General features: G+C 47.0%; 1 protein-coding gene across 1 annotated transcript in view; it reads left to right on the top strand.

Annotated features, from left to right (window-relative positions):
• The window catches only part of foxp4 (forkhead box P4), an 83,739-nt gene that overhangs the window by 42,809 nt on the left and 14,118 nt on the right, over nt 1-26,812 (top strand). The window contains 6 exon segments of the mRNA XM_030090765.1: nt 5,460-5,549; nt 15,556-15,678; nt 18,775-18,891; nt 22,526-22,664; nt 25,161-25,362; nt 25,856-25,954. Coding sequence (XP_029946625.1) covers nt 5,460-5,549; nt 15,556-15,678; nt 18,775-18,891; nt 22,526-22,664; nt 25,161-25,362; nt 25,856-25,954 — 770 coding nt within the window.

Raw genomic sequence — 26,812 nt, forward strand, 5'->3', positions numbered from 1 at the left:
GTAACCCACCGTGAAATTGACGGGCTTTAGACGGCTTTGGTTCAAGCTGCCCCTTCCATATATGTTTACCCCCTAGAAACCCCTGCTGTGTCCAGGGGGTAAATATATAGTCAAAAAGTTATACCCCGCACCGCTCTTTCACTATCCCTTTAAATTTGAACATTTAAATTCAGTTTTACCTCTAATGAGCATTCAGCCATCTCTTTGGTGGCCTTTGTTCGTAGACGGCGAGTTTTCAGCCAGCAGCTGCATTCACAAAACATGGCTTCCACCGGTAGGCCCGGACAGTCTATTTTAGGCTTCTGTCTCACCCATATCTGCTCTGAAAACGCGCTATGGCGAGTAAGGGTATGGGTAACAGATTTGTAAAGACGAGACGGGAGGGGCCAGGGCACAAGAAAGACAGGATACTTGGAGAGACGCCAGATAAACTTTTGTAAGTTATACGTTATATGGAGGAATGAGACAGATCGGGTGATACAGACGCGGAGAGAAACGAAGTAGGAGTGATCTGGGAAAGCAATCTGGTTTTTGTGGTGAGTGACAGTGATGCATTTGATACGTGAGATTCCTCTGTGGCTGTAACCAAGCCTTCACTCACATGTGCCCCAGAGTCATGCGGCAATCCCGCCGACTGTCACCTCCTCAGCCGTCTCGCTGTGTGTACAGTGTGCGTGGGCGTAAATACCGGGCCGTCCTCTGGAAGCAGGTGAGCAGGTACCAGGACTGCGTATCATTATCCTTTTAGCAAATTTACATGCTTTGCAGATTGTCTTACATCTGTTCGGTCTTGTTTCATCTTCCCTCTGATCGTGATTCCCTCCGAGTATCCAGAGAAAAAGAAAGAATCAAAGATAAGGGAGATTTAGAGCCAGAAAAGCTAGTAGAGTAGCAGAGAACAAGCCAAAAGCAGAGAGTAAATTAAAGTAGGAAGGGATTTCGCCGAGTGTGAGTGTGTTTCTGGTGCCAGAGAGACGAGGAGCGGCGCACACGGATACCGGGGATCACAGGAGTGACCCAGGAGGACGGCAGCACCGGTGCAGCTTTAGCTTGGCTTTCAGCTTCAATGACAGCACTACGGAGAGGAGGAAGAGGGAAGTGTAGAAAGATCCACTGCTTCTCTCTGAACCCAGTTTCTCCCACTGATCCGAAATCAGAAAGCATGCAGACCTGTAGAGAGGCAGCTGGGTGTGACAAGCTCTTTCCTGCATCTCTCACCCTGAATCTATCTGCCCATCTCTCCTGGGAAAGGAAAAAAAAAAGAAAAGAGTGTTTGTAGAGTACTGAAAGGAGAGGTGCATTACAAACTTCTCCTCGGCTGCTGAGCTAGTCGGGCGAAGGAGGGATAGCTGTCTGGCGTTGGAGAGATCTGTTTCCTCAGACGCTGCTGAAACATCTGAATCGCTCGCTTAGTCAAGCCTAGTTTAGCTCGGCCGTGGACAGATGAAACAATGAGCTCCTCTCTCGCCCTCACTCAGGCTCCTTCTTTTTTTTTTTTTTTGTGCACCCTTCGTCTTGGTCTAAGAGCGAGGAAATCTGATACCACCTGCCTCCCCCTTGCCCTTCCAAACCCCCCCTCCCTCTCCTCTCCTGCTCCTGCCCCCCACCCCAAGGACAGCCCACTGTCTGCCCCGGGGGCTGTTTATCTTTGGGGGGGAGATGAGGAGGAGAGGGTAAAAGGGGGGACGGGTTTGTTTCGTTTCGGCCGTCAACAATGGACCTCAGTCAGTGCTGACGGATTACTCCAACATATGGTACCCACCTGTCTCTTTCTCTCTCTCTCTCTCTCTCTCTCTCTCTCTCTCTCTCTCTCTCTCTCTCTCTCTCTCTCTCTCTCTCTCTCCTCCCCTTTCCTTCGCTATGTCTCTCTGTTTAGATTTCTTTGCTTATTCCTGCGTTCCCTCTCCCTGTGTCACCCAAACACACTGGGCGGATTAGAGGCCAGATTCATCACACACACAGACCTGTTTGCTTTAGCAACCTGAGCCAGGCACATGCACACACACACACACACACACACACACACACACACACACACACACACACACACTAAGAATGCCTGCTTATATGTTGGTTTTTACAACAGCCACGATAAGAATTCACGTTTTCTTTAAAATGGACTTACGTAGTAGAATTAATGATCAGTTCTTTAATCGGGCGTCTCTCCTGTCAGTGAGATAAAGTTTGTGATTGATCCGAGCCTCATTAAGGGCAGAGTGTGTAGACGTTCCTCCGGGTGCCTGTTTGTGTGTGTGTGTGTGTGTGTGTGTGTGTGTGTGTGTGTGTGTGTGTGTGTGTGACCCTGCTGAATTAAAAAAATGCACTGTTATTAAAGGCTGTGTCAGAGGCGATGATTTACAGAGGGAAGCGATGACAAGTCAGAAGAACTCGCACACTAAACTCACACACACACACACACACACACACTTGCACACTCACACCGTGCTCTCAGGCCTCCAAGCTGAGCGGTGACCTCCTCACCCCTCCTTCCCCTTCCTCCTCCTCCTCCCCTCCCTCTCTCACTCTAATAAAACCTGTCTGACACCACTGATGTGTCTATGTGTGTGTGCGCGCGTGCGCGCGTTTGTATATGTGTGTGTGCTCCGCGGCAGCACAAAGGCTCTGTTGTTGGGCCTCCCTCTTAGGCCTCCCTCATATTTTCTTTAAAGGTGCAGTGCGCCCCCAAGAATGCCACAGGGGGAGCGGGGCAGTAAGGGGGAGGCCTGGAGGAGCTGGTGTGTGTTTGTGTGGATGTGTGTGTGGGTGTGGGTGTGTAGTTGGGTGGGTGTTTGGAAGTGGTGGGGGGAGACACACTTTGCAGTGCTGCAGCTCACCCAGGTCACGTAAAGAAAAAGGCGAGGACTGAGTACGAGGAGCAGAAATAAAAGAGGAGGGTCAAAGAAGAGAAGTGCTTCTTGACAAAGTAGACATGAGAGAGTTTGACTGTGCGCGTGTGTGCGTGCACGCGCACGTGCGTGCCTGTCTCCTCTCTTGTTTCGTTCAGAGTTAAAAAGTACAAGGTTGATTGCATTCATCCTTAAAATAATGGAAATTACCGCACTCCTGCCACCATGAGGAAAAACTCACTCCAAGACATGAATAAATAAAACCAGTGGCTTCATTTATTAACTGATATCACACTGCAGGTTATGCCGCCCATATATCGTATATCGGGACACCATCATAATTCAGTTATTAAACTGTTGTAGTGTTTTCTGTTTGTCTTTCAAAGACGCTCACGCACACGTCCTGGGACGGAGGGGCTGGAGAGGAGACAGGCATCACCTCTGCTTGGTTGTAGCGTTTATGAAAGCCATAAATGGCTCTTTAATATAGTGGTAATCAGGGTGGTAATTTGGGTGGAATTGTCCCTTATTGTTGCCAGACATGCCTCCCCAACTCCTGCCAACATACACTCATACGCACACTCACACACGCACACACACTCACACACAGACAAACACACACGCTCACTCTTGGGCAGACAGGGTGTTCAAGGAGTAATTCACACCACATGCCAACAAACTGGGCGGTTGTGTTTTTTCTGTGTGTGTGTGAGTGTGTGAGTGTGTGAGTGTGTGTGAGTGTGTGTGAGTGTGAACGCGCACATGCTTTAATACCGAGGTCAAACCAGTAAATGGGAGGGGGTTCCCAAGATTTTTGTGTGTCTGCGTGTGTGTGTGTTTGTGTGTGTGTGTCTGCGTGTGTGTGTGTGTGTGTGTAGGCACATCCACAGCCACGTCCGTGTGTGTTTTAATTGCGGTCTCAGCAAAAGTAGCAAGTGTGCTCTATACAGATGGTTTTCATTACTCTGACTGCACAGAGAACTCCTCTCTCTCTCTCTCTCTCTCTCCCTGTCTCTCTCCCTCTCACTCTTACTCTCTCTCTCTCCCTCTGTCCCAGTCTGATCTCTCCTTTCTTTCTTTTTTTTTTTTTTTTTTATAATTAGAGATAACTTAATGCACCCCGCTTTATATCCATTAAATAACTGACAGTGAAGAGTGAGTGTGTGTTGTGAGGCAGCTTCACGGTTTTGTGTGTTTGTGAGATGTTGCAGTACAGCAGATCTGTGGCACTGCACGGTTGAGTAAGAGCTTCCATTGGTGAGGTACATCTTTCATTTTGGCCGTTAATTTGTGGTTGGAACACACACACGCGCGCGCACACACACACGCACACACACACACACACACACACACACACACACACACACACACACACACACACACACACACACACACAGATTTTCATAAATCAATATTTACTAAGGAACCTTTCCCCTTTTCAGTCAGAGGAAGCAAATGTGCATCCTGCTGTCTCCCCTCTCTAACCCTCTGTTGTGTGTGTGTCTGTGTGTGTGTGTGTGTGTGTGTGTGTGTGTCTGTGTGTGTGTGTGTGTGTGTGTGTGTGTGTGTGTGTGTGTGTGTGTGTGCGCGTGCGCGCGCTTACAGTAAGTGCAAGGCATCCCTTGTGTTTTCTGATGGGTGTTTTCTAGTTGTGTTTTCAGAACAGTTGAAGCACTCCAACAAAAATGCCTGTTCCTGGGGGAATTATTTGTCTTGATGACAGCAGAGAGCTTCGTGTTTTAACAAGCCGTGCACCGAAGAACAAACAATATTTAGTAACACAAGGAGGATTAATGCGAGCAGTGCTGGTCGGAACGGTTGCTGGAAAAAGTTGGTTATGATTGAGGAGCAGAGGGGATCATTAAGAGGTTAAAGAGTCGGAAGGATGAATCAGCAGCACTCGACGGCGGAGCGGAGTGAAAGAATGGAAACGGGGCTGGAGAGCGATGGTGTCACTGGTTTGAATGGACGGCGCTGGAGGGAAAGCAGGAGGGAAATGGGAAGAGGAGGAGGAGGAGGGATGAAGAGGTGGGCGGTGGTTCGTCAGAGCTCTTCAGGGCCCATCGGTGGTTGGGGGGGGGGGGGGGGGGGGGGGGGCATGATTCCCCGCACCGCTCTGACACTCACACACACAGCTCATCGGACAAACAGAAATGTGCTGACACACTCCTGCCTCAGAGGATGTGGAAAAGCGGCCTTTCACCTTCCTTTGAAGGAGAAGGACTTTGGAAGAGAGCAAAAAACCCAGAAGGAGGAAAAGCAATGATGGTTAAAACTTGGAGTCGGCGATGGTTTTGAATGAGTCAGGATGAACTCGGGCTCACATAAACACACCCACAAACAGGCTGCGCGCCCGGTGGATGTCTCAGGTTGATGAAATTAAGCTTGGCGAAGGGAGCGGATTATGAAATGGCATTTAACTCAGAGGGAACATCCTAATTGGATGGGCACTCGCATCTGTAACTGCGCACGTGTATTCTCCTTCTCCTCGCAGTGTGTTTTCGGTTGTTTTTCAGCAGTCATAATACTTCACTCAGTGACCACATGTACTTGATGGAACATTTGATCATCTCTGTTTCTTTTCCTCTTTTCCTTTTTGTTTTTTTCTCGCAGGCGCTCCAGGCAGCCAGACAGTTCCTTCTCCAGCAGGCCTCTGGTCTGAACTCTCCTGGCAACAACGAGGTCAAGCAGAGCCCTGTGCAGGTCAGAGCGCACGCACACACACACACACACTCACACGCAGATGCACAAATCCGGCGTTGCATTGTCAGAATCTGTATATTATTAAGCTGCTGGCTGCTGCAGCTTTGTTTTCACCAACCTGCCACGTCAACGGCACTGTATGATATAGCTGCATACTTTCTCTCTGCTGTCCCTCCTCTCTCTCTCTCTCTCTCTCTCTCTCTCTCTCTCTCTCTCTCCCTCTCTCTCTCTCTCTGTCTATGACTGCATGTGTGTCTGATTGTTAGTATGTGAGTGAATGAGGTCTTTGTAGAGATTGGCCAGCGAGACGTTTTCAGAGTTGAATTCCAGAGCGAGCGGGGAGAGCGGGGTTGGCTGTAGTGAAAACTGCCAAAAGCCTCTTGAAGAAGACACACGAGGATGCGTCGTAGCTTTCGTTGTGTGTCAATAAATATCACCCAAGACACTACATTCAGCTCTTCTTCACATAACATGCGGACTCCTCGGAGAGTGTGATTTATAGCTATATCATATATCAATAAAGTTGGGCCTCGGGTCTATTAGAGGAGTGAGCTGTCTGAGTATTTCACTGCTCTTCTCATTACCACACGATAAACAGACAGCTGGTCCATCATAGTTTGGGAAATAGGGGGAAGAGATGGAAGGGAAAGGAGGAAGACAGATGTGAGTCAGAAGCAAGGATAAGGTAAGATTTAGTGCTCGGAGTCTGCGATTCCTACGGAGTTCATAGGAAATAAGGAAACTTCTGAGTTTTTGAAAGGAAAACATGAAAAAAAAACACGGAGATTAAATGATTGTAAGTGCACATGATTAGTTATGTTGAAGTTATGCACGTGGAAGTTATGTTGTGGAAATGTAAGAATCAGATATTCCATCTGTCATGAGATGTGCTTTTTGTTGCTTATGTATCGCAGCAGTCGTCAACAATAGTATTAATATGTGAAAAGAATCAAGACATCTATTATTCAGTCAAACACAATGGGGAGCACAATGTGGTTCCAGCTCAGGTTTTTTTTTCTCTCACTCTTTGAAACTCCTTGGTTTTGCTCCTTTGCTGTTGCATCTATAGAAGAGAATGTAAAGTTCATGGATGCAGATCTGCATTTGTTGGCTTCTGATGAATAAGCCGTCCTTTGCTGCATTTTTTTACTTTGTTTTAGAGGAATTAAAAGGAACATTTGAAGCAGCACTTCGTACCGCCACCAAAATCACATCAGCGTAGGAATCACCAACGGAAAGTCCAAAAGTAAAGATTTTGAACTGTCGGCCACACAGTTTAATTGCCGAGTGACCTCTGGGATGTAGAAAAATGCCACCGAATTAATGACTGCTTATTACTCAAGATGTCAAAACTAAAATGAGATTTAAAAACTGCGATCCTACAGATTACTCTTTAATCAAAACCTGAATTGGAATCAAAATCACTTTATTTATTTTGGATGAAAGCTGGCAGCAGCAGAAATGACATTTTGAAAGGCAAGAAGACCAAATAAACAGTTTTTATGACATGTGGAAAAAATCTTTTTTATCATTAAACTTACTTTGAAGACTATATCAGTTGTGAATTGCTGTGATATTTATAAGTTATTGCTAACAAGCCAGTATGTTTTATTGCTGGTAGTCCTTCACCGTTTAAGATGCAGAATGTTTTGTGTCCACATCTGCAGTCGATTCACGCTGGACCTTAGTTTGCTCTGGAGAACAGCAATTTACAGAGAGGGTCGGGATTTCAATTGTTCCATTATGACTTTGCACTTACTGACTCAACGCAAGATCAGCTTGAAGGACTGTGAAGTTAGGAAGTAAAAGGAAAACACGTTTGTGGGCGGAGTGAAACTCAGAGGTAACATGTAACATGAACATCTCCTGTTATGCAGTGAAGTGTCGGGATCCGCCGTGGAGTCGTCTGCAAATGTTGACAAGCATTTTCACATGAACGGGGTCAAGCGTAGGTCGAACGCACATTCAGTTGACCTGCTTCAAATGCACATCTCCTATACTTCAATGCTCTATTTCTCTGCAGTGAACACACACACACACACACACACACACACAGCTCTGCTCCTCTGTCTGTCTTGTTTGTCTTGTTTGTTGCTGCCTGGCCCTGCAAGCCTCGTTACGCTCTCTGGGGCATCCGTGCTACATCTCTGTTGTCTGAGCTGTCAGCTCACTTGGCCCCACACACCCTGCCACCACACACACACACACACACACACACACACACACACACACACACACACACACTTCTGCGTGTGTTTGTGCTTGCATCCACACAGTCACAAAGCCAAGTACACGCTGGTTGTTCTTTGTATACCTGAGCTTCAGTTTGTTTACAGGACGTCACAATACTCCGGCGGCGGGTCAACATCTCTTAATTACTGTAATTTCCAGGTTCATGATCACCTTCAAATCGCAGCAACTCAAGGTAGTCGCTGTAATAGAAGCAATCATCCACCGGTCACACCGAAGAATGAGTGAGCAGAGCTCGATATTTAATCTGGTCATTTCTAAAGGTGCCAATAAGCGACCTGCGCGCTGGCACAGCGGCTCACATCAGGCACAAAATGGCCGTTCTCAGGTTGGTTCCTGCTGGGCTCCTCTCTCACATGCAAATGAGCCTCAGCCAATAATGAGATCTTTAGGAGCTCGATAATTAGATTTTTCCCTTCTCTCTGAGGGAGAACGGCGGCGGCAGACAGGGTGAGCGGGAAGACTTCTTTTCGTGTCTTGACTTCTCTGGAAAAGCCTTGGTCTGCGCTGACAAGCCCCCACCCCACCACTCCCACCCACCCACTATACCCCGTGCCCCCCTCGTTCTTACCCTCCCACACCCCCTCCGCCTTCCCCATCATATTTCTTTTCTTTTCTTTATTTATAATAGAGGGGAGGATCTGAGCGGAGAGAAAAAGAAACTCCGAGATTGTATCTGCTCTTTGATTGGTTGTTCAGAGATGGTCTCTGTGTTTGGCTGGCTGTGCGAGATGGTATCAATCCACTGTGTGTGTGCATGTGTGTGTCTGCGTGTGCGTGCGTGTGTGCACATGCACGTGCGTGTGTCACGCTGTCATGCGTCACGTTGAGGAGAAAGTCGACAATAGCTCAAGTCTCTCGACAGGCAATTGCAGAAAAAATTGATTGTGTGCATCAAAATTGCAGCTACAGTTGCTGAAAAGTACAAAATATTTTTACAAGTGATTATTTAGGAGTCAGTAGTTTTATAATGACTGGCACTTGAAACAAAAGACGGCAAGAAATAATACCTAATAACGCTGGCTGGAAATGATATTGCTTTAAATGACAGTTTGAAAATTGGAGAACTGTGTTTGCGCAACTCATGTTTAGAATCATGTCAACCTAAATATAACTGATTATTTTTATGTTACAAATAATATTATTTTCAAGTGACGAATGAAGGCAGACTGAAGGCACACGAAGACGACCTGTCTCCTTTCTATTGCGCCTTCATATCTCTGCAATCTGGATAATTCTACACTTTAGATGTGTGTTTGTCAGGAGTGTCGGACATAATTGGCCCCGGTTGCCTTAATTGGTTCTGGCACAAGCGCTACTGAGAGAATCGGCGGGCACGCCGTTGGCAGACAGAGTGGCAATTGGCGGATTACCCAGCGTGATACGTAGCATTGCCTCTTTGACCCGCTGCACGTTTTTCCTCAATGGACGCACTTTGGCACGCCCCCCCCCCCCCCCACCCCCCCCACCCCCCCCCCCCCCCCCCCCCCCCCCCCCCCCACCCCCCCTGTACGCTGGGTGGGCAGCACACGCAGACACATATGCAGCACTTGGCAGACGCACGCCTGGCACACTTAACTCGCTGGCACTTGGCATGCACACATACAGATTAATGCGCGCGTGCTTGGCTGCGGCCCATACGTATGTAATTGAATAGCGCGGTGTCCTGTTTTCATGTATTATTGAGGAGCTCGTTTAATTAGGAAAAAAATGAAAAGACTCATTAGAGATATGTTAATTAGCTTGGCTGGCTGCTCTCTGGAGAGAGCTGACACCAGCGCGGTGGGACGGGGGGGAAAGAGGGAGCCGCGCAACGAAAGACGCGAGGAGGAAACTGACTCACAGCAGTCCGCTTCTGCTCTCTCAGAGGTTTATTCCACTGCAGCCGCTTTTAAATCAATTTTCTTGCTAGCATATCGCGCTGTATTTTTCTGTATGTTCCTCCCCGCTGCTGCCTTATTTGAACTTCTATAGATTTTCGAGAAAGCACTAAATGTGAAGATGGAGGCTGGGTTCAAAGTCTTTTAACTAATCAACAAAAGTATGTGGAGAGATGAGTGTTGAGCCCCCTAGAGTCTGCGCAACTGAAGCAGTTCCTTCTTTCGTCCTCTTTTATTTCCGTTCAAAGTGTTTTTCCCAAAGCACTCCTTTTGTCCACTCAATGAAAGTGCTTAGTTGGCAGTTTCTCTTATTTGATGTGGAGGGAATTGTGGCCGTACGCGCACACGTTGGTGTGTGTTCGTGTGTGTCTCGGAGGGCCGTATGGGATCCTGACAGTTTGTGAAGGGTGCAGGGGAGGAGGCCGGGCAGCCGGCGGATTGGGTTCGGCTCTGGGCGGAGGGGTGGACGGACAGACGAGGAGGATGGAGAGGAAAGGTTTGGGTCTGGCCACTGAAGTGTGAAACTCTTATTTTGTGATTTGAAACATGAGTGAAATCAGTAATGAAATATGGTCGATAAAGGCCTCTCACACTTCCCAATGAAGTGCCCTGAGTGTGTGTATGTCTGTGCGTGTGTTTCTGGAAATGTGTTGTCATTTTTATTCTGAAGCACTGGGGCGTTAGATGGAGGGAGGCAGTGGAGGAGAAGGAGAAGGGTGGGGGAGGGGGATTATCCACTTGAACTTGCTGGTCTTTCACTGTCCTCTCTCAAGTTTTTTCTTTTTTTTTCTTTCTTTTTTCATTTGTCTGTGTCCTGTCAGAGAGAGCTGTGTTTTATACACTTCCCCACACACACACACACACACACACACACACACATACTGTTTGTATGTGTGAGTCAAAGCATGCGTGCCCAGACAGCAAGTTCCCGCTCCAAGACCCCGACTCTCTCACTTTCACAGGCGACTGCTGTCTTTCACTGTCCTGGGCTCGAATCACACTTTAAGTAAGCGAGCTTTTCTTGTGAACATTAGCCAGGATTTCAGTGTCTTTTGCAATGACTTACCGACAGTAATTGAAGCAGTGAATCGTTTTCTTGCTTTCTAGCTTTCCATTAGCCGAGAAAACCAACAATGATCGTCTAAATGACTCTGCTTTTTCGGTTTGTACTTCACAGGTGTTCAAGGGCTCGCAAGATTTTTAACTTCCTTTTAACTGGATCGTTGATGTATTGAAGTATTTTTGGATGGAAAAAAAAAAAATAACCAAAGACGTGAATAAAACTCAGGCCTCCTCTGACACGCGGGTGTTTTTTCTGTAGCGGCGGCTCACACAGATGCTCTGTTCGCAGACGTAGACCGAAACATTACTCAGCAAAAAAAATGTTTGAAGTTTGAAGCCGCAAGATGCCCGTATCATTCCCAACCCCACCTGGCTTCGCTCATCAGTTTCCCCCGGAGTAATGTGGCCCCTGGCCCTGCAGCAGATTAGCTGGAGGAGGGGTACTCACCACACACAATGGGGCCCTTTTATTTCCAGTGGAGGCCTGGCCCTGAGTTCCAAACAACACTCTCAGCACAGTGGGCACTCCTTCTATTCCTCGTTTTCACTCAAATGGTTTTTCTTCTGCTTCTCTCTTTTCTCCCTTGTCCCCTGTACTCCACTGCCCCCCCCTCCTCGCTCCCCATTTTCTCCTCTCATTTCTTGGTGTGATGAGCACAGACAGGCTGTTTACCTGAGGGGCTGAAAGATGGAAGGGGTGATAGTGATGATAGCTGGTGAATAAACAAATCCTCCACCAGCAAGCGTGGGGGTTGGGGTGGGGGGGGGGGGGGGGTAGTTAGTTCACCTCACGCTATTAACTCCTTCACCCGTCAACAGGCCACGGAGCACCGACACACTCGGTTTTAAACACGCAGTGTCAAACGGGGAACTTATTCTCAATCAGCAGAGGCTCAAGAAAACTTTTAAAATACTTTTTTTTTTATGTGCATTGACGGAAAATTATAAGAGAGCATATTGGGAAGACGGAGTGTGTGTGTGTGTGTGTGTGTGTGTGTGTGTGTGTGTGTGTGTGTGTGTGTGTGTGTGTGTGTGTGTGTGCGTGTGTGTGTGTGACAGGGAGAGAGGCAGAGAGGCAGCCGTCGCTTCCATGGTGAGGTGGTAATGCTCAGTGACAAGGATAAACAGCGCTGGGGTTTGCTCCTGCCGAGCGAGGGGGTGAGGAGGAGGCGGAGGAGGAGGAGGAGGAGGTCTGTGTCAGCCCCTCTCTTCCTCCTGCTCTCCCCTTGTCATTTTTTCAATTATCCCTCTCTCCTGTGTGTCCCCATAGACCCAGAGGCAGGGCCTGCATCATTTAGACTGAGAGCCTGTTTAGATTCTGATTATAGCCTCTTTTCTTCTCACCACTTGCTGCCATCATACACACAAATTCATGCGCACGTGCACCGGCCGCCCGCTTTTCAGGTGAATAACCAACGAAGTAAATGCATCTGCTTGTGCAGCTCAGGGGAGTGTTTATGGCCACTCTGGCCACTCGCTGTTGCTCTCTTATAAAGTGTGTGTTCCCAAACTGCTGTCATGCCCTCAAAAATTCTGTTTATGTGTGAGAAAAAAAAACAAAACAAACAAAAAAAAAAAAAATTCAAGAGTGCCGCTGTTTAGTTTAAACGCAATCATTCTGGTGCGGGAGCATGCGTTAAATCACATGAGACAGTTAAGCCGGAGATGATGCAGTCATTTAACCAGCCTGTGTCTGTGTAAACACGGCGATGAGCTGAGCTGGCCCCGTTTCCCGGCTTTAATATCAGATCGCCATCCCTCGTCTCTTCCTGAGGTTTCATCGGCGATGGGAGGCGGTGAAAGGCTTTCCTCCTTGTTAGAATGAAAAGTCATCAAGGGAGGAGAGGAGAGAGGGATGGAGCTTCATTGAAATGCAAGTTACATTCCCCCATTCCTCTCTCTTCACTCCTCTGGGACTTCATGCCTTTCTCCTCCTTCTCCTTCCCATCTTTCGGGCGCTCCTCGGCTCCCCCTCTTTCTTTGTTAATCAGTTAAACTCCCTCTTCAAACAACCCCTCTAATTACTCCTCAACTCTCTGTAAACGACAGGGCTGTCTCCTGCCTCTCCTCCGTCCCTCCCTCCCCCAGCTCCCCCTCTCCGTGGCAGGGGTTGACCTCTGTCAGCCGGCTGACCCCTCGGCTCTGTGCGCCTGCGCGCGTGTGCTCGTATGTGTGTCCTCTAATGAGTGATTCTTGCATGTTAATGATATTGGCAACATCATAGGAGTTTCTTTTATTTCGCATTTATCGAACACACACGCTCTGCCTTCGCGTGTCCAGGCAGACAACCGCTGCTCGAGCTCAAGGCTACAAAAAAAATTCTGCTTTCTGGTTCCTTTCTTTCTCTGTGTGACTGTTCACGCACATCTCTCTGTTTCCCAACCGTTATTTGCAATCTCCTTCTCTTTCTTCCTCAGCGCGGAAGGTACCCTTCCTTCTCCCCCCTTTCTCTATTCGCCCATCCACTTGCTTCCCCTAGCTTCACCTCTCTCGCTAATCTACCACGCATCTCTCTCTTTTAAATTAACATGCAACATGAGGAAGGGGGGGTGAGAAAAAAAAAAAAAAAAAAAACGACGGCGGCGGAAAAAAATTAAATGCATTTAATAAATGGCTGACTTCAAATCGCCCGGCTTTTCAGACTCTCCCTATTCACAGTCCAATGAAAGGGGAGAAATCATTCACCAGGAGAGACAAAGCCGAATGAAAATATAATTCTGCATTGTGAGACGCTTTTGTCCTGGCCCGTCAAATCGCTAATGGCGAGGCTTTTGTTTTGTGGCGGCGCTCTCAGGCTGGCGGTGTCGTATGGCGGTGGCAACGCATGCCCCATAATCACCACGCTTTGTGATATTAGATTATAGGGGCAATTAATGGCGTCAAACCTTAGCTACTCAGCATTCAGCCTGACGCACACACATGTTCACTCTTGCAGACACACACGCGCGCAAGCACACACACACACACACACACACACATTACAGTATATTTACACTTGCACACAGACACACACATTTGGTTCTGGCATCAGAGCGTCAGCCAACACACAGAAAGGTGCTATAACTCCAGTAATTATTACGCCTGTGACTTGAAAATGTCGATGGCGGTGTGTATAAAATAGAATGTATGATTTGTCAGGGAGGAAGAATGGGATGCACAAGAGCAATTAATTACAGCTTTTCATTTGGCAGCTTAGACTGACAAGGCCCAGCGGCGGGGGCAAGCTGGCATGACGCCAAGCTGCACCCATCACCGCCCCCATCTTACTCACTACTCCACCTCCCCCTGATCCCTTTTGCCTGTTCTTTTACCAACTGCCACAACACCACCCTTCCCTTTACTTCCTTGGCTCTGATTTTGTCTTTTTTTTCCTCCCCTGTCTTCCAGCTTAAACAAACTGTTGCACCTTTATCTCATATCCCAACTTATTCGCCTTCTGTCTTTTTTTTTTTTTTTTTGTCTATCTCTTTGCTGTTACATGTGGTAGAAGGAGTGTTCAGTTCGGGAAGCCTCTGCTCGATGAAGCCACAGACCGGATGAACGGCAGAAGGGTTAGGGTTTGCAGAGAAAGGATGTGTGGGAAAGAGGGTGTTCGTGTTTATGACCGATCTTGTTTACCAAATCAGCTCTTTACTGATTTAATTTAGCGGTGACAGCTCAGCACCTCTCGCCATCCCCTCAGGTGCCGAGGAGATAGACTGCTCTTAAATGAGCCTCGCAAACAGCCTCGCTCACAGGCAGACACACACAGATGCACACTAACACACAGCGTTTGGAGGGCTGAGTATAAAGTGACGGGCAGATCCAGAGGTATCCCGCAGTGGTGTCTCTCTGAAGCAGACGTAACGGACATGTTAAGACAAGATGGCTATTTGTATTGAGAACCCTGTATGGTTTATCGATGAGGAGGTAGGGAAGGAAGACGTAGGAAATGAAGGAAAACTCTCCTCACTGTCTGAACTTCTCAAGTCCCTTTATTCCCCGTATTAAGTCTATCTGTGAGCTGTTGTTGCTGCAACTGTTAATGAGCACAAAAGCACTTTGTCAGCAGTATTGTGAACATCTCGTGTCTGCGTATGTACGTGCGCACGCATGCTCTGCTCCGATTTATGTTTGTCTTCAGTTTTACAGTGTTTGTATTCAGATTAGGATCTTTTGCAGATCTCTGGGCACAATGCACGTGCGCGTACAGTGCTGTGAAATTCGCCATGTTGCTCTCCCGGTCCTCACACTTTCCCTGTCTGCAGCTGCCTGCAGCTCCATCTGATGAGATACTCATCTCATCAGATACACAGTTTGTTGTTCCCTTTTCTTAGCCGGGCTTGACTCTGTGGAAGCAGAATCGGAGGCAGTCGTAATCACATGTTTATAAAGCCAGATAAGATTTTATATTTTGTCGGGAGATTTCATATCCACTCTTTTATCTGCGATTGTCGCTACAAAAAAAAAATCAAATGCTTTGTGTAGAAAAGTGTCAACAGTTTTACTGTGGCTGCCTGTTCATCTCCGTGTGACGTTGCCAGCTCTTTTTTCTGTGTGTTGACTGACAGTACAGAATAAGACAAAACACACCTCTCTCATTTCTTACCTGTCTATACCAGCAAAGTGCACGATCTCTATTCAGATTGTTTGTTTTGAGTTAAGCATTCAGTTGCAGGCACAGTCACGCTTGAAGCTTGCTTTGCTGGCTGGGCTTTTTTCACACAACTCTTAACCCACTGACTGAGTTGTCCTACTTTTTTTTTTTTTTTTTTTTTTTGTGCTGAAACCCAAATGTGTGCGGCGTTTTAAACGACCCGTGTCCCTGTCTGCAGGTGCCTGTGTCCATGGCCATGATGAGTCCTCAGATGATCACTCCTCAGCAGATGCAACAGATCCTGTCTCCCCCTCAGCTCCAGGCCCTGCTGCAGCAACAGCAAGCTCTCATGCTACAGCAGGTAACACACACACACACACGTGCACTTGTACTTTGTTTGGACCCTGTCCCAGACTGGCAAGTTTAGATGCGTCTGTTTTAGTAGGCGCTGACACACACTGGGCGTGATTGTATCTGATTCAATTCTCACAGAGCTTTGATGCTAAACGCACGTTCGCATCTCGGCTCATAGACATATTGTCATTTCGCCTGCCTCGTCTTCAGCATTGTTGCTCTACGTGCTCCTACCTGCAGGGACTCAGATGCACACCTACACACAGACGATTGCGCTTTTTTAGCAACAGGCAATGAATCATAGTGATTCAGGAGTGTGTGTGTGTGTGTGTGTGTGTTGTGCCCAGCAGGTGATAAAGGAGTTGCCATGTCAACACAAACCGGTAAACACTCTTCACCCCCTAACAGATTTGTTAAACACTCAACCACACCAACCCATGACCTCCGACTAACACAGGCTTAAAAGCGCACGCCGCCTTGTAAAGGCTGTGGAGACGACTGTTACCAGTGAGGGGATGGAGAAGTAATTGCATTGTGGGGAATGTCTCGAAAACACGAACATACACACTCAGGCAAGGCCAGGGCATACAGTAGATTTAATAAGGAGTAGTAGCTTTAGGCAAGTATAAATTGCAGTGTGAAGATCTGACAACACGTATCATAATGGAAATGTGAAATGTGCCGGCTTTCTGGAAACAGACATGCAGATGGCTAAGAACCTCTTCACCAGCTCTTTTTTTTTTCTCTACGACGAGAAAAAAAAGAGAACGGGGGGGAAAGGGGGTTGATAATGCACACTCACTCACTGCACCGCTAATAAAACCACCGAGTTTAACATTGCTCTCCCACTTAATTAACCACAGTATGGACTACGCACTTAGTGTATATCTGCAAATCAGGCACTTTTGCGCACAGACACACACACACATACAGACACAGACACACACATAGAACAACCAACCAACATATCACTCACTGGAGCATTAAATTTCATATCCACATGGCAATGGTGCATTGTGTAAGAGTGTGTGAGTAAGTTTTACAACCCGCTGCCACAAAGCAGTGTGTTTGCACAGACAGACTGTGTGTGTGCGTGCACGTGCACGCGCATATTTGTGTTCTAACCTTTAAGTTTCGTCTAACCTTTACTTTACTTATGCTACAGCTGCCTTTCTTTCTTGGTGTGTTCACTAAAGTCAAGGTCATGGTAATAGGGTAGAGAGGTGAGTGCCTCACTTACACATACTCTTAATGCACAGAGCCACTGAATCAAATCATTAAAAAGACCTTAATTATCACTTAATTATTCCCTCAACTCACCACTCTCCAGCCAAGTGTGTGTGTGCGCGCGCGCGCGTGTGTGTGTGTGTGTGTGTGTGTGTGTGTGTGTGTGTGTGTGTGTGTGTCTGTGTGCTTGCATATGCATTTGTCTGTGTGATTAGGAGGTGATCAGGGCTAGTGACGCGGAAAAGAGAGATTAACTCCGCCTAAGGAGCGATAAAATAGAGGAAAGACAGATGGAAAAGAAAGAAATAGTAGCAAGAAGGAATGAGTTCTGCATTTAAAATGAATTAAGGACGAGGAGGAACGTCATAGGAGGAAAGCTTGAAAAAAAATTATGCAAAAATGAAACTATGTCAAGTATTAGATTAACACTGGAAAATGTAAAACAGCTCTGCACAAAAGGACCATTACAGTACATTGTGTGGTGTGTGTGGTGTGTGTGTGTGTGCGTGCGTGGTGAGGATGGGCATTGGTGTGTGGTGTGTTCAGCGTCGGGTCAGACGGATGAGAGACTGAAGCAACTGCTGTGCTGTGAAGTCATTCTCCGCTGAAAAGCCTCTTTGAACATTTGATGCACCATGAAACAAAGACAAACTGCAGATGGACACACGTACAGGCTGTTCTCAGGAGAATAACCTCCCTTACACACACACACACACACATGCACGCACATACGCGCACGCAGACACATAAACTAACACACGCTGTGGTCAGTGTAGGTTTTCCCGTCTGCCTTGCTCCCCTCACAGCCAGATTGTAATCTTAATGGAGTTCCTCTGGCAAATTAATAATTACTAACTCAAACAAACACGTTCTGGCCAGTCAGAGGGAAACTCTGGACAGGGACTGCGTTTGAGTGAGTTTCCATAAATGCCAGTTTATCGTGCTTTTTGTTCATTTCTGGAACTAGTTGTGCAGTTACATAACAGGTAATTCCAATAAAAATGAAGAAACTTCTCTGAAGTGTCACTTTCAAACTCGGGTCCTCCAGTCTGTTGCGTTGCCAAAGGACGGGCCACCAATAAAAAGCTCACGTCGCCTCGGGCGCCTCCTCTTATCTCGACATGGTTTAAAAACTGCTCATTTAAGATTTACTGAGTCAAGAGCTTTCACTGTAAAGTGTAGGTACGTGCACACTCATACATATAGACTGAGCAGGTGTACAGCAAATACAGGAGAAGCCCACAGCTATATATCCTTATGCATTTTTGTCTGTAAGGTTGGAATCATCCTGTTCGGTCTTGCACACAGTGTGTGGAAAAAGCATGCGCCTGCTCCCAGCATTTATCTTTAGATCCTCAAATTTATTTTTTTAAGTCTTTTTAGCTTCTTCCTCTTTACAATACTAGGGTGAGCTTGCATAGAGGGGTGTTTCTGCTCCGTTGCCCTTGTGTCTCTGAGCCACACTCAAGCCATACTTAACTCAGTTTAAACTCGGCGACACACACACACACACACCATAAACACGCACAATCGTCTCATCGTACAGTACCGTCGCGGCCACCTGATACACTTCAGCAGTCGTTGTCATCTCCGCGTTTTGCACATTATGCGCAGTTTGTCAATAAAGCACAACGCCGCCACAACAATGGGCCGAGGCGTTCGCCGAACGGAATCAAAAGAAACGGCTTTCCTTGACATTCCTATTCAGCTTAAGGTATCTTGACTATAGCGAGCGCAGTGTTGGGAAAACTGGCATTGTTGAGGCTGATACAAAGTGTGTTGTGACTCGGTGGCCTCATATTTCTTACCTCCCCTCCTCCCCTCCTCCTCCTCCTCCTCCTCCTCCTCCTCCCCTCCGTTCCCCGTCTGTCTCTAGTTACAGGAGTACTACAAGAAGCAGCAGGAGCAGTTACATCTCCAGCTTCTGACTCAGCAGCAGCAGCAGCAGCAGCAGCAGCAGCAACAGCAGGCCGGGAAGCAAGCTGCGAAAGAGGTGAACACAACCGAGCACACACTCACTCAGCTCAAGTAGGCTCTGAAGTACACAAGTGCCCTTAAATGCAGTAAAAGTGGTTGACATGGGAGTAAGCAGAAGAAGAAAAAAAAAATAATCACATAAAGGACGCAATGTATAGACTGTAGCTACATATAGTGGCGGAGCTTCCTCCTCCTATCCCTGATCCCGTCCTCCGGTGTCAAGTTAACTGTAGTGTGCACAATCGTGTCTCCAAACAAGGATTAGTGACTGCAGGGTTTCCAGCGTGCCATGTGGAGGCTGCGTCGAGCCGAGCGTTGTGCTGCCGAGCTATTCATTTGCATGCCTGGAGCTCTGAGACTGAAGGGAAATCTCTCCGTGGGAGGGGTTTGCCGTTCCCTTAATTGGCAATTAACCCCGCCAACACGAGAAGTCCTCCCCTCGTCTGCTTCCCTTCTCTCTCTAACCGCACAATTATGTGCCAAGTTTACCACAGCTGTGGTACAGTACGATAACGGCGGATCACACCAGGACACGACGCGCGCATCAGAACTGAGGTTTACCGTCGTGGCTGTAGGTGCGAGCGCTCGTGTGCTTCTTTACTCGCTTTCTCTGATGTGTGTATTATAGTAGCGAGACTGGAACCTGCAGGAGACAGACTTAAGGAGGAAGACCTCGTGAGATTTTTTTTTTTTTTTTTTTTCCTGATAAATGCATGAGGAGACACATCCTAGATTTCTTTCCTCATCCCCCCCTCTCCCAGTGGGCAGAGCCCCCCGCCCCACAAACTCCTCGCCGACAGCGGTCAGCCAACTCGACCGTGACCAAAGCAAACCAGTTGTGGTTGACTCGCATGTTGAGCGGGTGTCTGAATCGCTCTCCCCTTCTCCCTCCGCTCTGCCACTGTCCCAGTTTTCAGGTTTGTTGTCCTGTAACAACTCGACAAGTGCAAACACTGGTCATACAGCCACACATACATGCGGAGAGATGCTTGATGTGTGCCGGTTCACTGCACAAACACACACACCTGGGGGAATACGCCTCCCCGCAGAGCTCCATGCAGCTAATGTGACTAAGGACATTTCCAGCAGTCGGTGTTTTTCAGCGGCTGCGAGGCATCACTCATCCTGACAACAGCTTTTTAGTCATTTCTTTCATTTCCTGGGGTCTGACGGGGTATTTGTGTGTGATTTTTGCAATGCAAAGTTTTCTAGATAGCAGATTTGAATTTTTCCACCTTTAGCAAACCCAAGAAGGAATAAAAACAGGAGACAAAGAGAAGAGTTGAAGGAGGAGGACGAGTGAAATCTGTGATTTGCATGCTGGTGTGTTTGTGCGCCAGTCCCTTTGACTTCTTGCCCTCTTCGCTCTCTTCTTCTATCCCTCTTCACTTTCTTGTCTGCATGGAAGTGATGCGTTGAAGGAAAGACTGAGTGAGTGCGTGTGTGTGTTAAATTTGTGTTTTGTGTGTCACCGGAGCGTTTGAGACTGGTCAGGAGTCAGCTTAATGAAGTGACTCTGACCATCACAAGAGATGCATGCTGGTGTGTGTGTGTGTGTGTGTATCCGCGAGCGTCCATCCACGGTGTGTGTTACTCCATCTTCTGAGTGTCCTTTTTGTGTGTGTGTGCATGCGCGCATGTGCGCGCGCGCGTCTGTGTGACTGGCAGGCTCAGACAGTGTGTGATGTGCTCATAAATCACATTGACAGCCTGTTACTGCGCTAGCTTTGGCCACTCAGCCACAGCTAATGTAAACAGAACACAGGCACACATCCACACACACTCTCACACACACAATGTGTGTATTAAAGAACTATGGCCATATCTCAGGAGGGAATAGGAGACAGAGGAGGGAGTGGAAGAAATAAAATGGACAGACAAGTAGAAAAGAAGGGGCAAGAGGGCTGGAAAAAAAAGCAGAATGAGCGGGAGGGAGCGGTTCAGTCAGGACATTCTGATCTTGATAAACCATTTATTGCAACTAATGAGAATTTGGCAACTCACTTCAAAGAACCGAACTATGCAAGCATGACACAGATTTTACGTCTTGCGTCTTGACAAAGCCAAAGAGATGGACGGCGTCCAATTACACAGAGTTACAATACAACAAATGCACGTCTTCCCAAAGCAGCTAGTTGTAACCTACAGTGAAGTGAAACGCCGGAGGCAGCTCATGATTGGAAACCACATATGCTGACTTGTGAGGACTGTTTACTCTGTTTACATAGACCAAACATCTTCATGAAATCTCAGGAGGATTTTACTGTAGTATTTGAACTGTCACATAAATCTGATTGTTCCTGTCACCGGCTGGCAGATTTCTTCCTCGTTCTTTAACAGTAAAACACACACACTTCCACACATTTCAACATGCAGGAACAACAATCATTTGATCAATCAAGATGTGACAGTGCATGAAAGGAAAGTGTTCTTGCAGAATTTGACTGTATCACAGGAGCCAGAAGTGCTTGGAATGATCAAGCAAGTAATTTCATGCCAAAAGGTGTCTTTTTTTTTTTTTTTTTTTACCCCTTTTATGAACCTGTGTAAAAGCACACACACACACACACACACACACACACACACACACACACACAAACTTTTCCTCAGGCTCCAAGTCTGAAAGGAAATGACCTATTTGCCCTTCCTGTGAGTTCCTCTTTGTTGAAAGAGTTTCAGGCCGCCACTTTCTTACAGGCACACACGCACGCACACACACAAACACACAGGAACACACACACACACACACACACACACACACACACACACAATGAGCAGTCGTATTTATTTATTTTTCCCCTCCACTAGTTATCAGTGAGAGATAAAGCCCCTCTCTCTCAGGGGTTGGTTTAGGGGGGGTGAACTTCAAATAGCTCGGCTCAGACCAGGTCTGCCTCGGACTGGGAGAGCAGGAAAGGGGACATTTATCACTGTAACACACACCAACATTATCGCTACACGCCATGTTCTCCTTCACTCCTCCTTTAACCTCCCTCTGTCCCTCTGCCCCTCCTGTACCTCCTCTGAGCCCTCGCTGCTTGGCATCAGGCCCTCTTTCTTTTGATGCTTTCCAGTTTTTATATCTGTTAGTTCCTGTTTAACTTTTTATCCGCAGTTGACCTTTGTGCCAAGCCTTTATTTATCGGATGCTTTATTCTTGAATATGTTGAGACAGAAAATCAAAAAAAAAAAAAAAAAAGATTCTGTGATAATATTTGTTTTATATCAGGTATTCAGTTCCAATAAGAAGTCACACGTTTTCTTTATGGGTTTTTAATGAAAGCAAATATGAAAATGTGGTGGTCTGGTGTACACTGCATTCATAATTTGAGTTTATGGCTTTATTAGCTGAAGGTCTGCTCATACAAACTGAAATGGTTTGGATTTACCTGATCATAGACTTTTGGTTAAAATTATGGCTTTCAGTTTGGATTACAGAGTACAGAACAAACTAATTGCTCTTATTGTGAGTAATTGTCTGCCACGGTTTAGAAATACACAGATTTCATTGACTTCGCAAATTGAGACTTGATGAAATTAAATGGTTTTAACTTCTCCCCTGAGACATCATCACTTAGCGCCGTGTCACACACGGCATTAAAGTAATGTGGAACTTCTTCTCCTGTCCCGGTGTCGTCTTGCTCTAGCAGCAGTTGGGCAGTAAGCAGCTGGCCTTCCAGCAGCAGCTGATCCAGATGCAGCAGCTTCAGCAGCAGCACATCCTCAACCTCCAGAGACAAGGCCTGGTTCCCCTGCAGCCCACCGCCGCCATGCAGTCTCTGCAGCAAGGTATGTGCGCAAACCTGCATTCCCACACGGGCACACACACGCACGCACGCACGCACGCACACACCCAGGCCTGTGCCCAGTGCTGTCTGTGAAGCCTGTTAAGTTAATCAGCCTATAAAAGATGAAAGAAAACGTGATTGGTGGGTTTGTGGAAAGTACTCATTTGGATAATAGGTAAAATATGCCACTAAGCCCTCCTGCTTAGAGATGTGTGCATATGCTCGGGCGAATGTGCTCATGCATGTGTGTGTACTTGAGATTAACCAGACACAAGTACATCATGGTTTTGCTATTGCTGTGCCCACTGGATTCGGTTTCTGTTTCTGTGTGGAACTTCTCCCGCTGTAACTTTTCCCCCCTTAATTTTGTCAGCAGAGTTTTAGGATGATAAATGTTGACTGGCCCGCCCCACGTGAACATGTGTGTGTGTGCCTCTCTGTCCTCTTCTGTCTGAGCACTTGCTGAGCAATGCATAGCACACACACACACACACACACACACACACACACACACACACACACACACACACACACACACACACACACACACACACACACAGAGAGAGACAAACGCTATCTCACAGAGAATGCTTTCGGGGCACTAAAGTGGCCGTAACATTGCTAAAGCGCTGACTGAGTTGACCAAACAGACGGGTTTCCTTCCCGCTGTCTGATCCCAGATCCCACTCCCTTTTTTCTTTCTCTCTCTCTCTCTCTCTGTCTCTCTCTCTCTCTCTCTCTCATGCAAAGTCACATGCAGTCAGTCACACACTCGTACGCAGTCCAAATAAACTCAATAATTTTAATCACATTTTGAGAAAGCTTGATCCCAAAAAGTTTACAAGTGAATTTAAAAGTTTTTCGAAGAGTTTGAGGAGAAAAACAAAAACAACTGGATTCAGATGAAAAGACAGAGGCTTCGGTTTTTGTTAGGAAAATGTAATTTTTTTAGACAGCTGAACTTCGGCATCTCTGTGTCTTTCCTTCCCTCCGTATCAGGCTGGAATTTCCCCGCAGTGTGAAAGAGCTGCTCCATTGTGACGGCTCAGCCAGGCGTGAGCTGGAGCATTCCTCTGACCAGCCATGCCACACAAACACACAAACACACATGCATAAACACTCGCACCTACACACACAAATGCACGCACTGTTGCCCCGCCTCAAAGGGCTGTTGTTTGGTGTGGTGTTGGCAGCGGTGGGTGGGGGTGGCATGAGGGGGCCTTTAATGGCCTCTGGGGTTTTTTTGTGTGTCTGCAGTAAGATGGAGGCATTTAGGAAGCCTGTCTTAAGATCAAAGGGATCAAGTTAATCGATATATATTTTAACCAAAAGTGTTTTAAAAGCAGTTTTTGGACTTTACGTACAGAGAAGTTCCCTGAATTTATCTCAGTTTAAGTGTTTACAGTTTATAAATTCAGGTTACATTCTAACATGTCTACTTATATCAACTATTCACATGCCCATGTGTGAATATAAAATGTTAAAATATTGTGCATAAAAAAAAAAAAAAACAAATTTCTTGTGACTGCACACACAGTAGTGATTTTCCTTTGTTTCTGAATATGTTCAGCTTTTTTTTTTATTCCCACCTAATATTTACCTCGAAATTCTTGGCGTACTCCAATCTTGGACTGAAAATCTCTTTAACTCTCGAGTTACATATTAATTGTTTTTAAATTCGCTGGATTTGTACAGTATGAGCAGCTTTATGCAAAATCCTTTACCTACTTTACACGTTCACTCCCTTGTTGGCAGATTTGGTCGGACTTTTCGGATAATACACGCTTGTGCTCTCGCATACGCATAAATCTATACACAGACCACCTCATTTTTCCAGAGTGAGAACTTTTGTTTTGGCGGGACCGCAAAAGAATGCAGACAAAGCAGACATAATATTTGGATTGCTGCGAGGTCTCTCTATGCGTATGCGCAGATGTGTGTGTGTGTGTGTGTGTGTGTGTGTGTGTGTGTGTGCGCACGCTCACACACACATGTTAACATCCACTGGAGTTGGCTGTGGCATTTTAGGCGTCTCTCTGTGTGAAATTGGAGAAGAAATAACAAAGCTGTGACTAGAAATGAGCTCCGAGTGTTCACCCACCCTGTTCGCGCAAATCAGCGGTTGTGACGAGAGCGGCGGCGCTGGTGGACGGTAGCAGTTAAGAAAAGTGACGAGGAAGAGCGGCTATCTGAGAGGATAACATGTACACGCGAAAATCAACTCCCCGTATGTTTCATTTGGCTTGTTTTCCTGTTTTAACCACCGCTCCTCACCGCAGGGGCTGTAATAGGAGCATGTGTGTTTTATGTGGATCAGACTAATTAGTTGCAGCTATCTGTGACTCCAGTTTCTAAGTGTGTCTTGTGTGTGGGTGACGTCTGATTTATCGCCCGCCGCGTTTCCTTCACTGTCATGAAATAAACGTGTTAAAACCGCCCAGAAAATGTGAAATTGATCTTTGAATCATGTGAGGTAACTGTGTGACGTTCTCCGCAGCGATGTGTCCGTCAGACCTCCAGCAGCTCTGGAAGGAGGTATCGGGCGTGCCGAGCAGCGAGGAGGCCCTGAAACAGGCCGAGGGCCTGGACTTGAGCACCAACAGCTCCAATTCTACCTCAGCCTTCCCCAAAGCTCCCAGTGCTCACATTCCACTGCACAGCCTGCCCAATGGACAGAGCCACACCCCAAAGAGAGACAGGTACAGGAGCTCCTACATTTACCGTCCCACATCGTGACGACGTCTCCGTCCTCTGTGTCTTTTACAATCTCTCCCTTTCAAACAATCTCGCTGTGTGTTTGGGATTTTCTCCACTCAGAGCTTCTAGCTTTACAGCGAAGCAGACGTAGTTATAACACACGCAGCATATCACACATCACCAGAGTGTAAATGTCTCTCCGCTCATTTGATAGGAGGTGTGTAAGGTTCAGTATGTTCTGCCAGTAGGCTGTCAACCACATGTCAGTACGGTATAGAGGAGATGTGAGGAGAAGGAGACCATGGTGGAATCAGGGGAGGAGAGGTGGAAAAAAAAAAAAAAAAAAAAACAGGGCAGATGTCTAAAAGTACTTCAGAGACCAATCCGGCATCACGGTGTGGGCATTAACAAGGACGCATTTGCCCCTCGGCATCATACAAAGGCTGTGTTGTCCCGTGGCTGTGATGGCTCATGGGACTTGTCTCCATCTTTAAGAGCCAGACTGTTTGAGTGGATATCCTCCTTCACCAAGGCAGACAGCGGAGATGACCATGTACCACTTTACTCCAAAGGCAGTCAACCCCCCAGCAGCCAGTGAGTAGCATAAACACATACACACACTTACACTCATAAGTATATGGACAAGCCAGAAACCATGGTGAAGCGGTTTTAAATCTCAAACTCTGTTCTACAACCCAATTTAAAGGAGTGATAAAGGGCTGGACAAGTGTTCATTAACAGAGGTCCTGTTAGTTCACTGAATGTGTCATTTGCTGTTGTTCTGAAACTGCTACAATGTGTGCAGGTCGGCTGAGAAGTTCACCGAGGGGGTAGCAGCAGAGTGTGCTAGCCTGCTAAGCTAATGCACGGCTGATGTGGAGCTGAATGTGGTTGCCAACAGTTTGTCATGTCTGCTGTCTGAGCTGCTTCTGAGTTGACTTAACCACAGCCAGCACACACACACACACACACACACACACACACACACACACACACACACACACACACACACACACACACACACACACACACACACACACACACACAAAACATACACTCCAACCTCAGCCTGCACATATGATCAGGGAGAGAGAGAGAGAGGGAGAGAGAGAGAGATGTTTCCATCTGCAAGACAAATGGTTTCTGTTAGACAACCTTCTGATGTTGATTTGGGAGAATCCCCATTCCAGTCTGTGCACACACACACACACACACGCGCGCACGCACTCTCACACGCATGGTGTGCATGCACAAAGACACATACAAATACACACATACGCAGTCGTGTAAATATATGTGGAGACAGCCGTCGCCGGCGAAGGTCCAGGTCTGAACCGCATCTGCTACTGGACCTGCCACACACACATGCACAGATAGAGCTATTTTGCCCCGAGTCCAAACCAAACCTGGCCGAGTCTTTCGTCGTCGAACACACATACAAATACATGCACA

Source organism: Salarias fasciatus, chromosome 5 (genome assembly GCF_902148845.1).
Source record: "Salarias fasciatus chromosome 5, fSalaFa1.1, whole genome shotgun sequence".
Lineage (NCBI taxonomy): Eukaryota > Metazoa > Chordata > Actinopteri > Blenniiformes > Blenniidae > Salarias > Salarias fasciatus.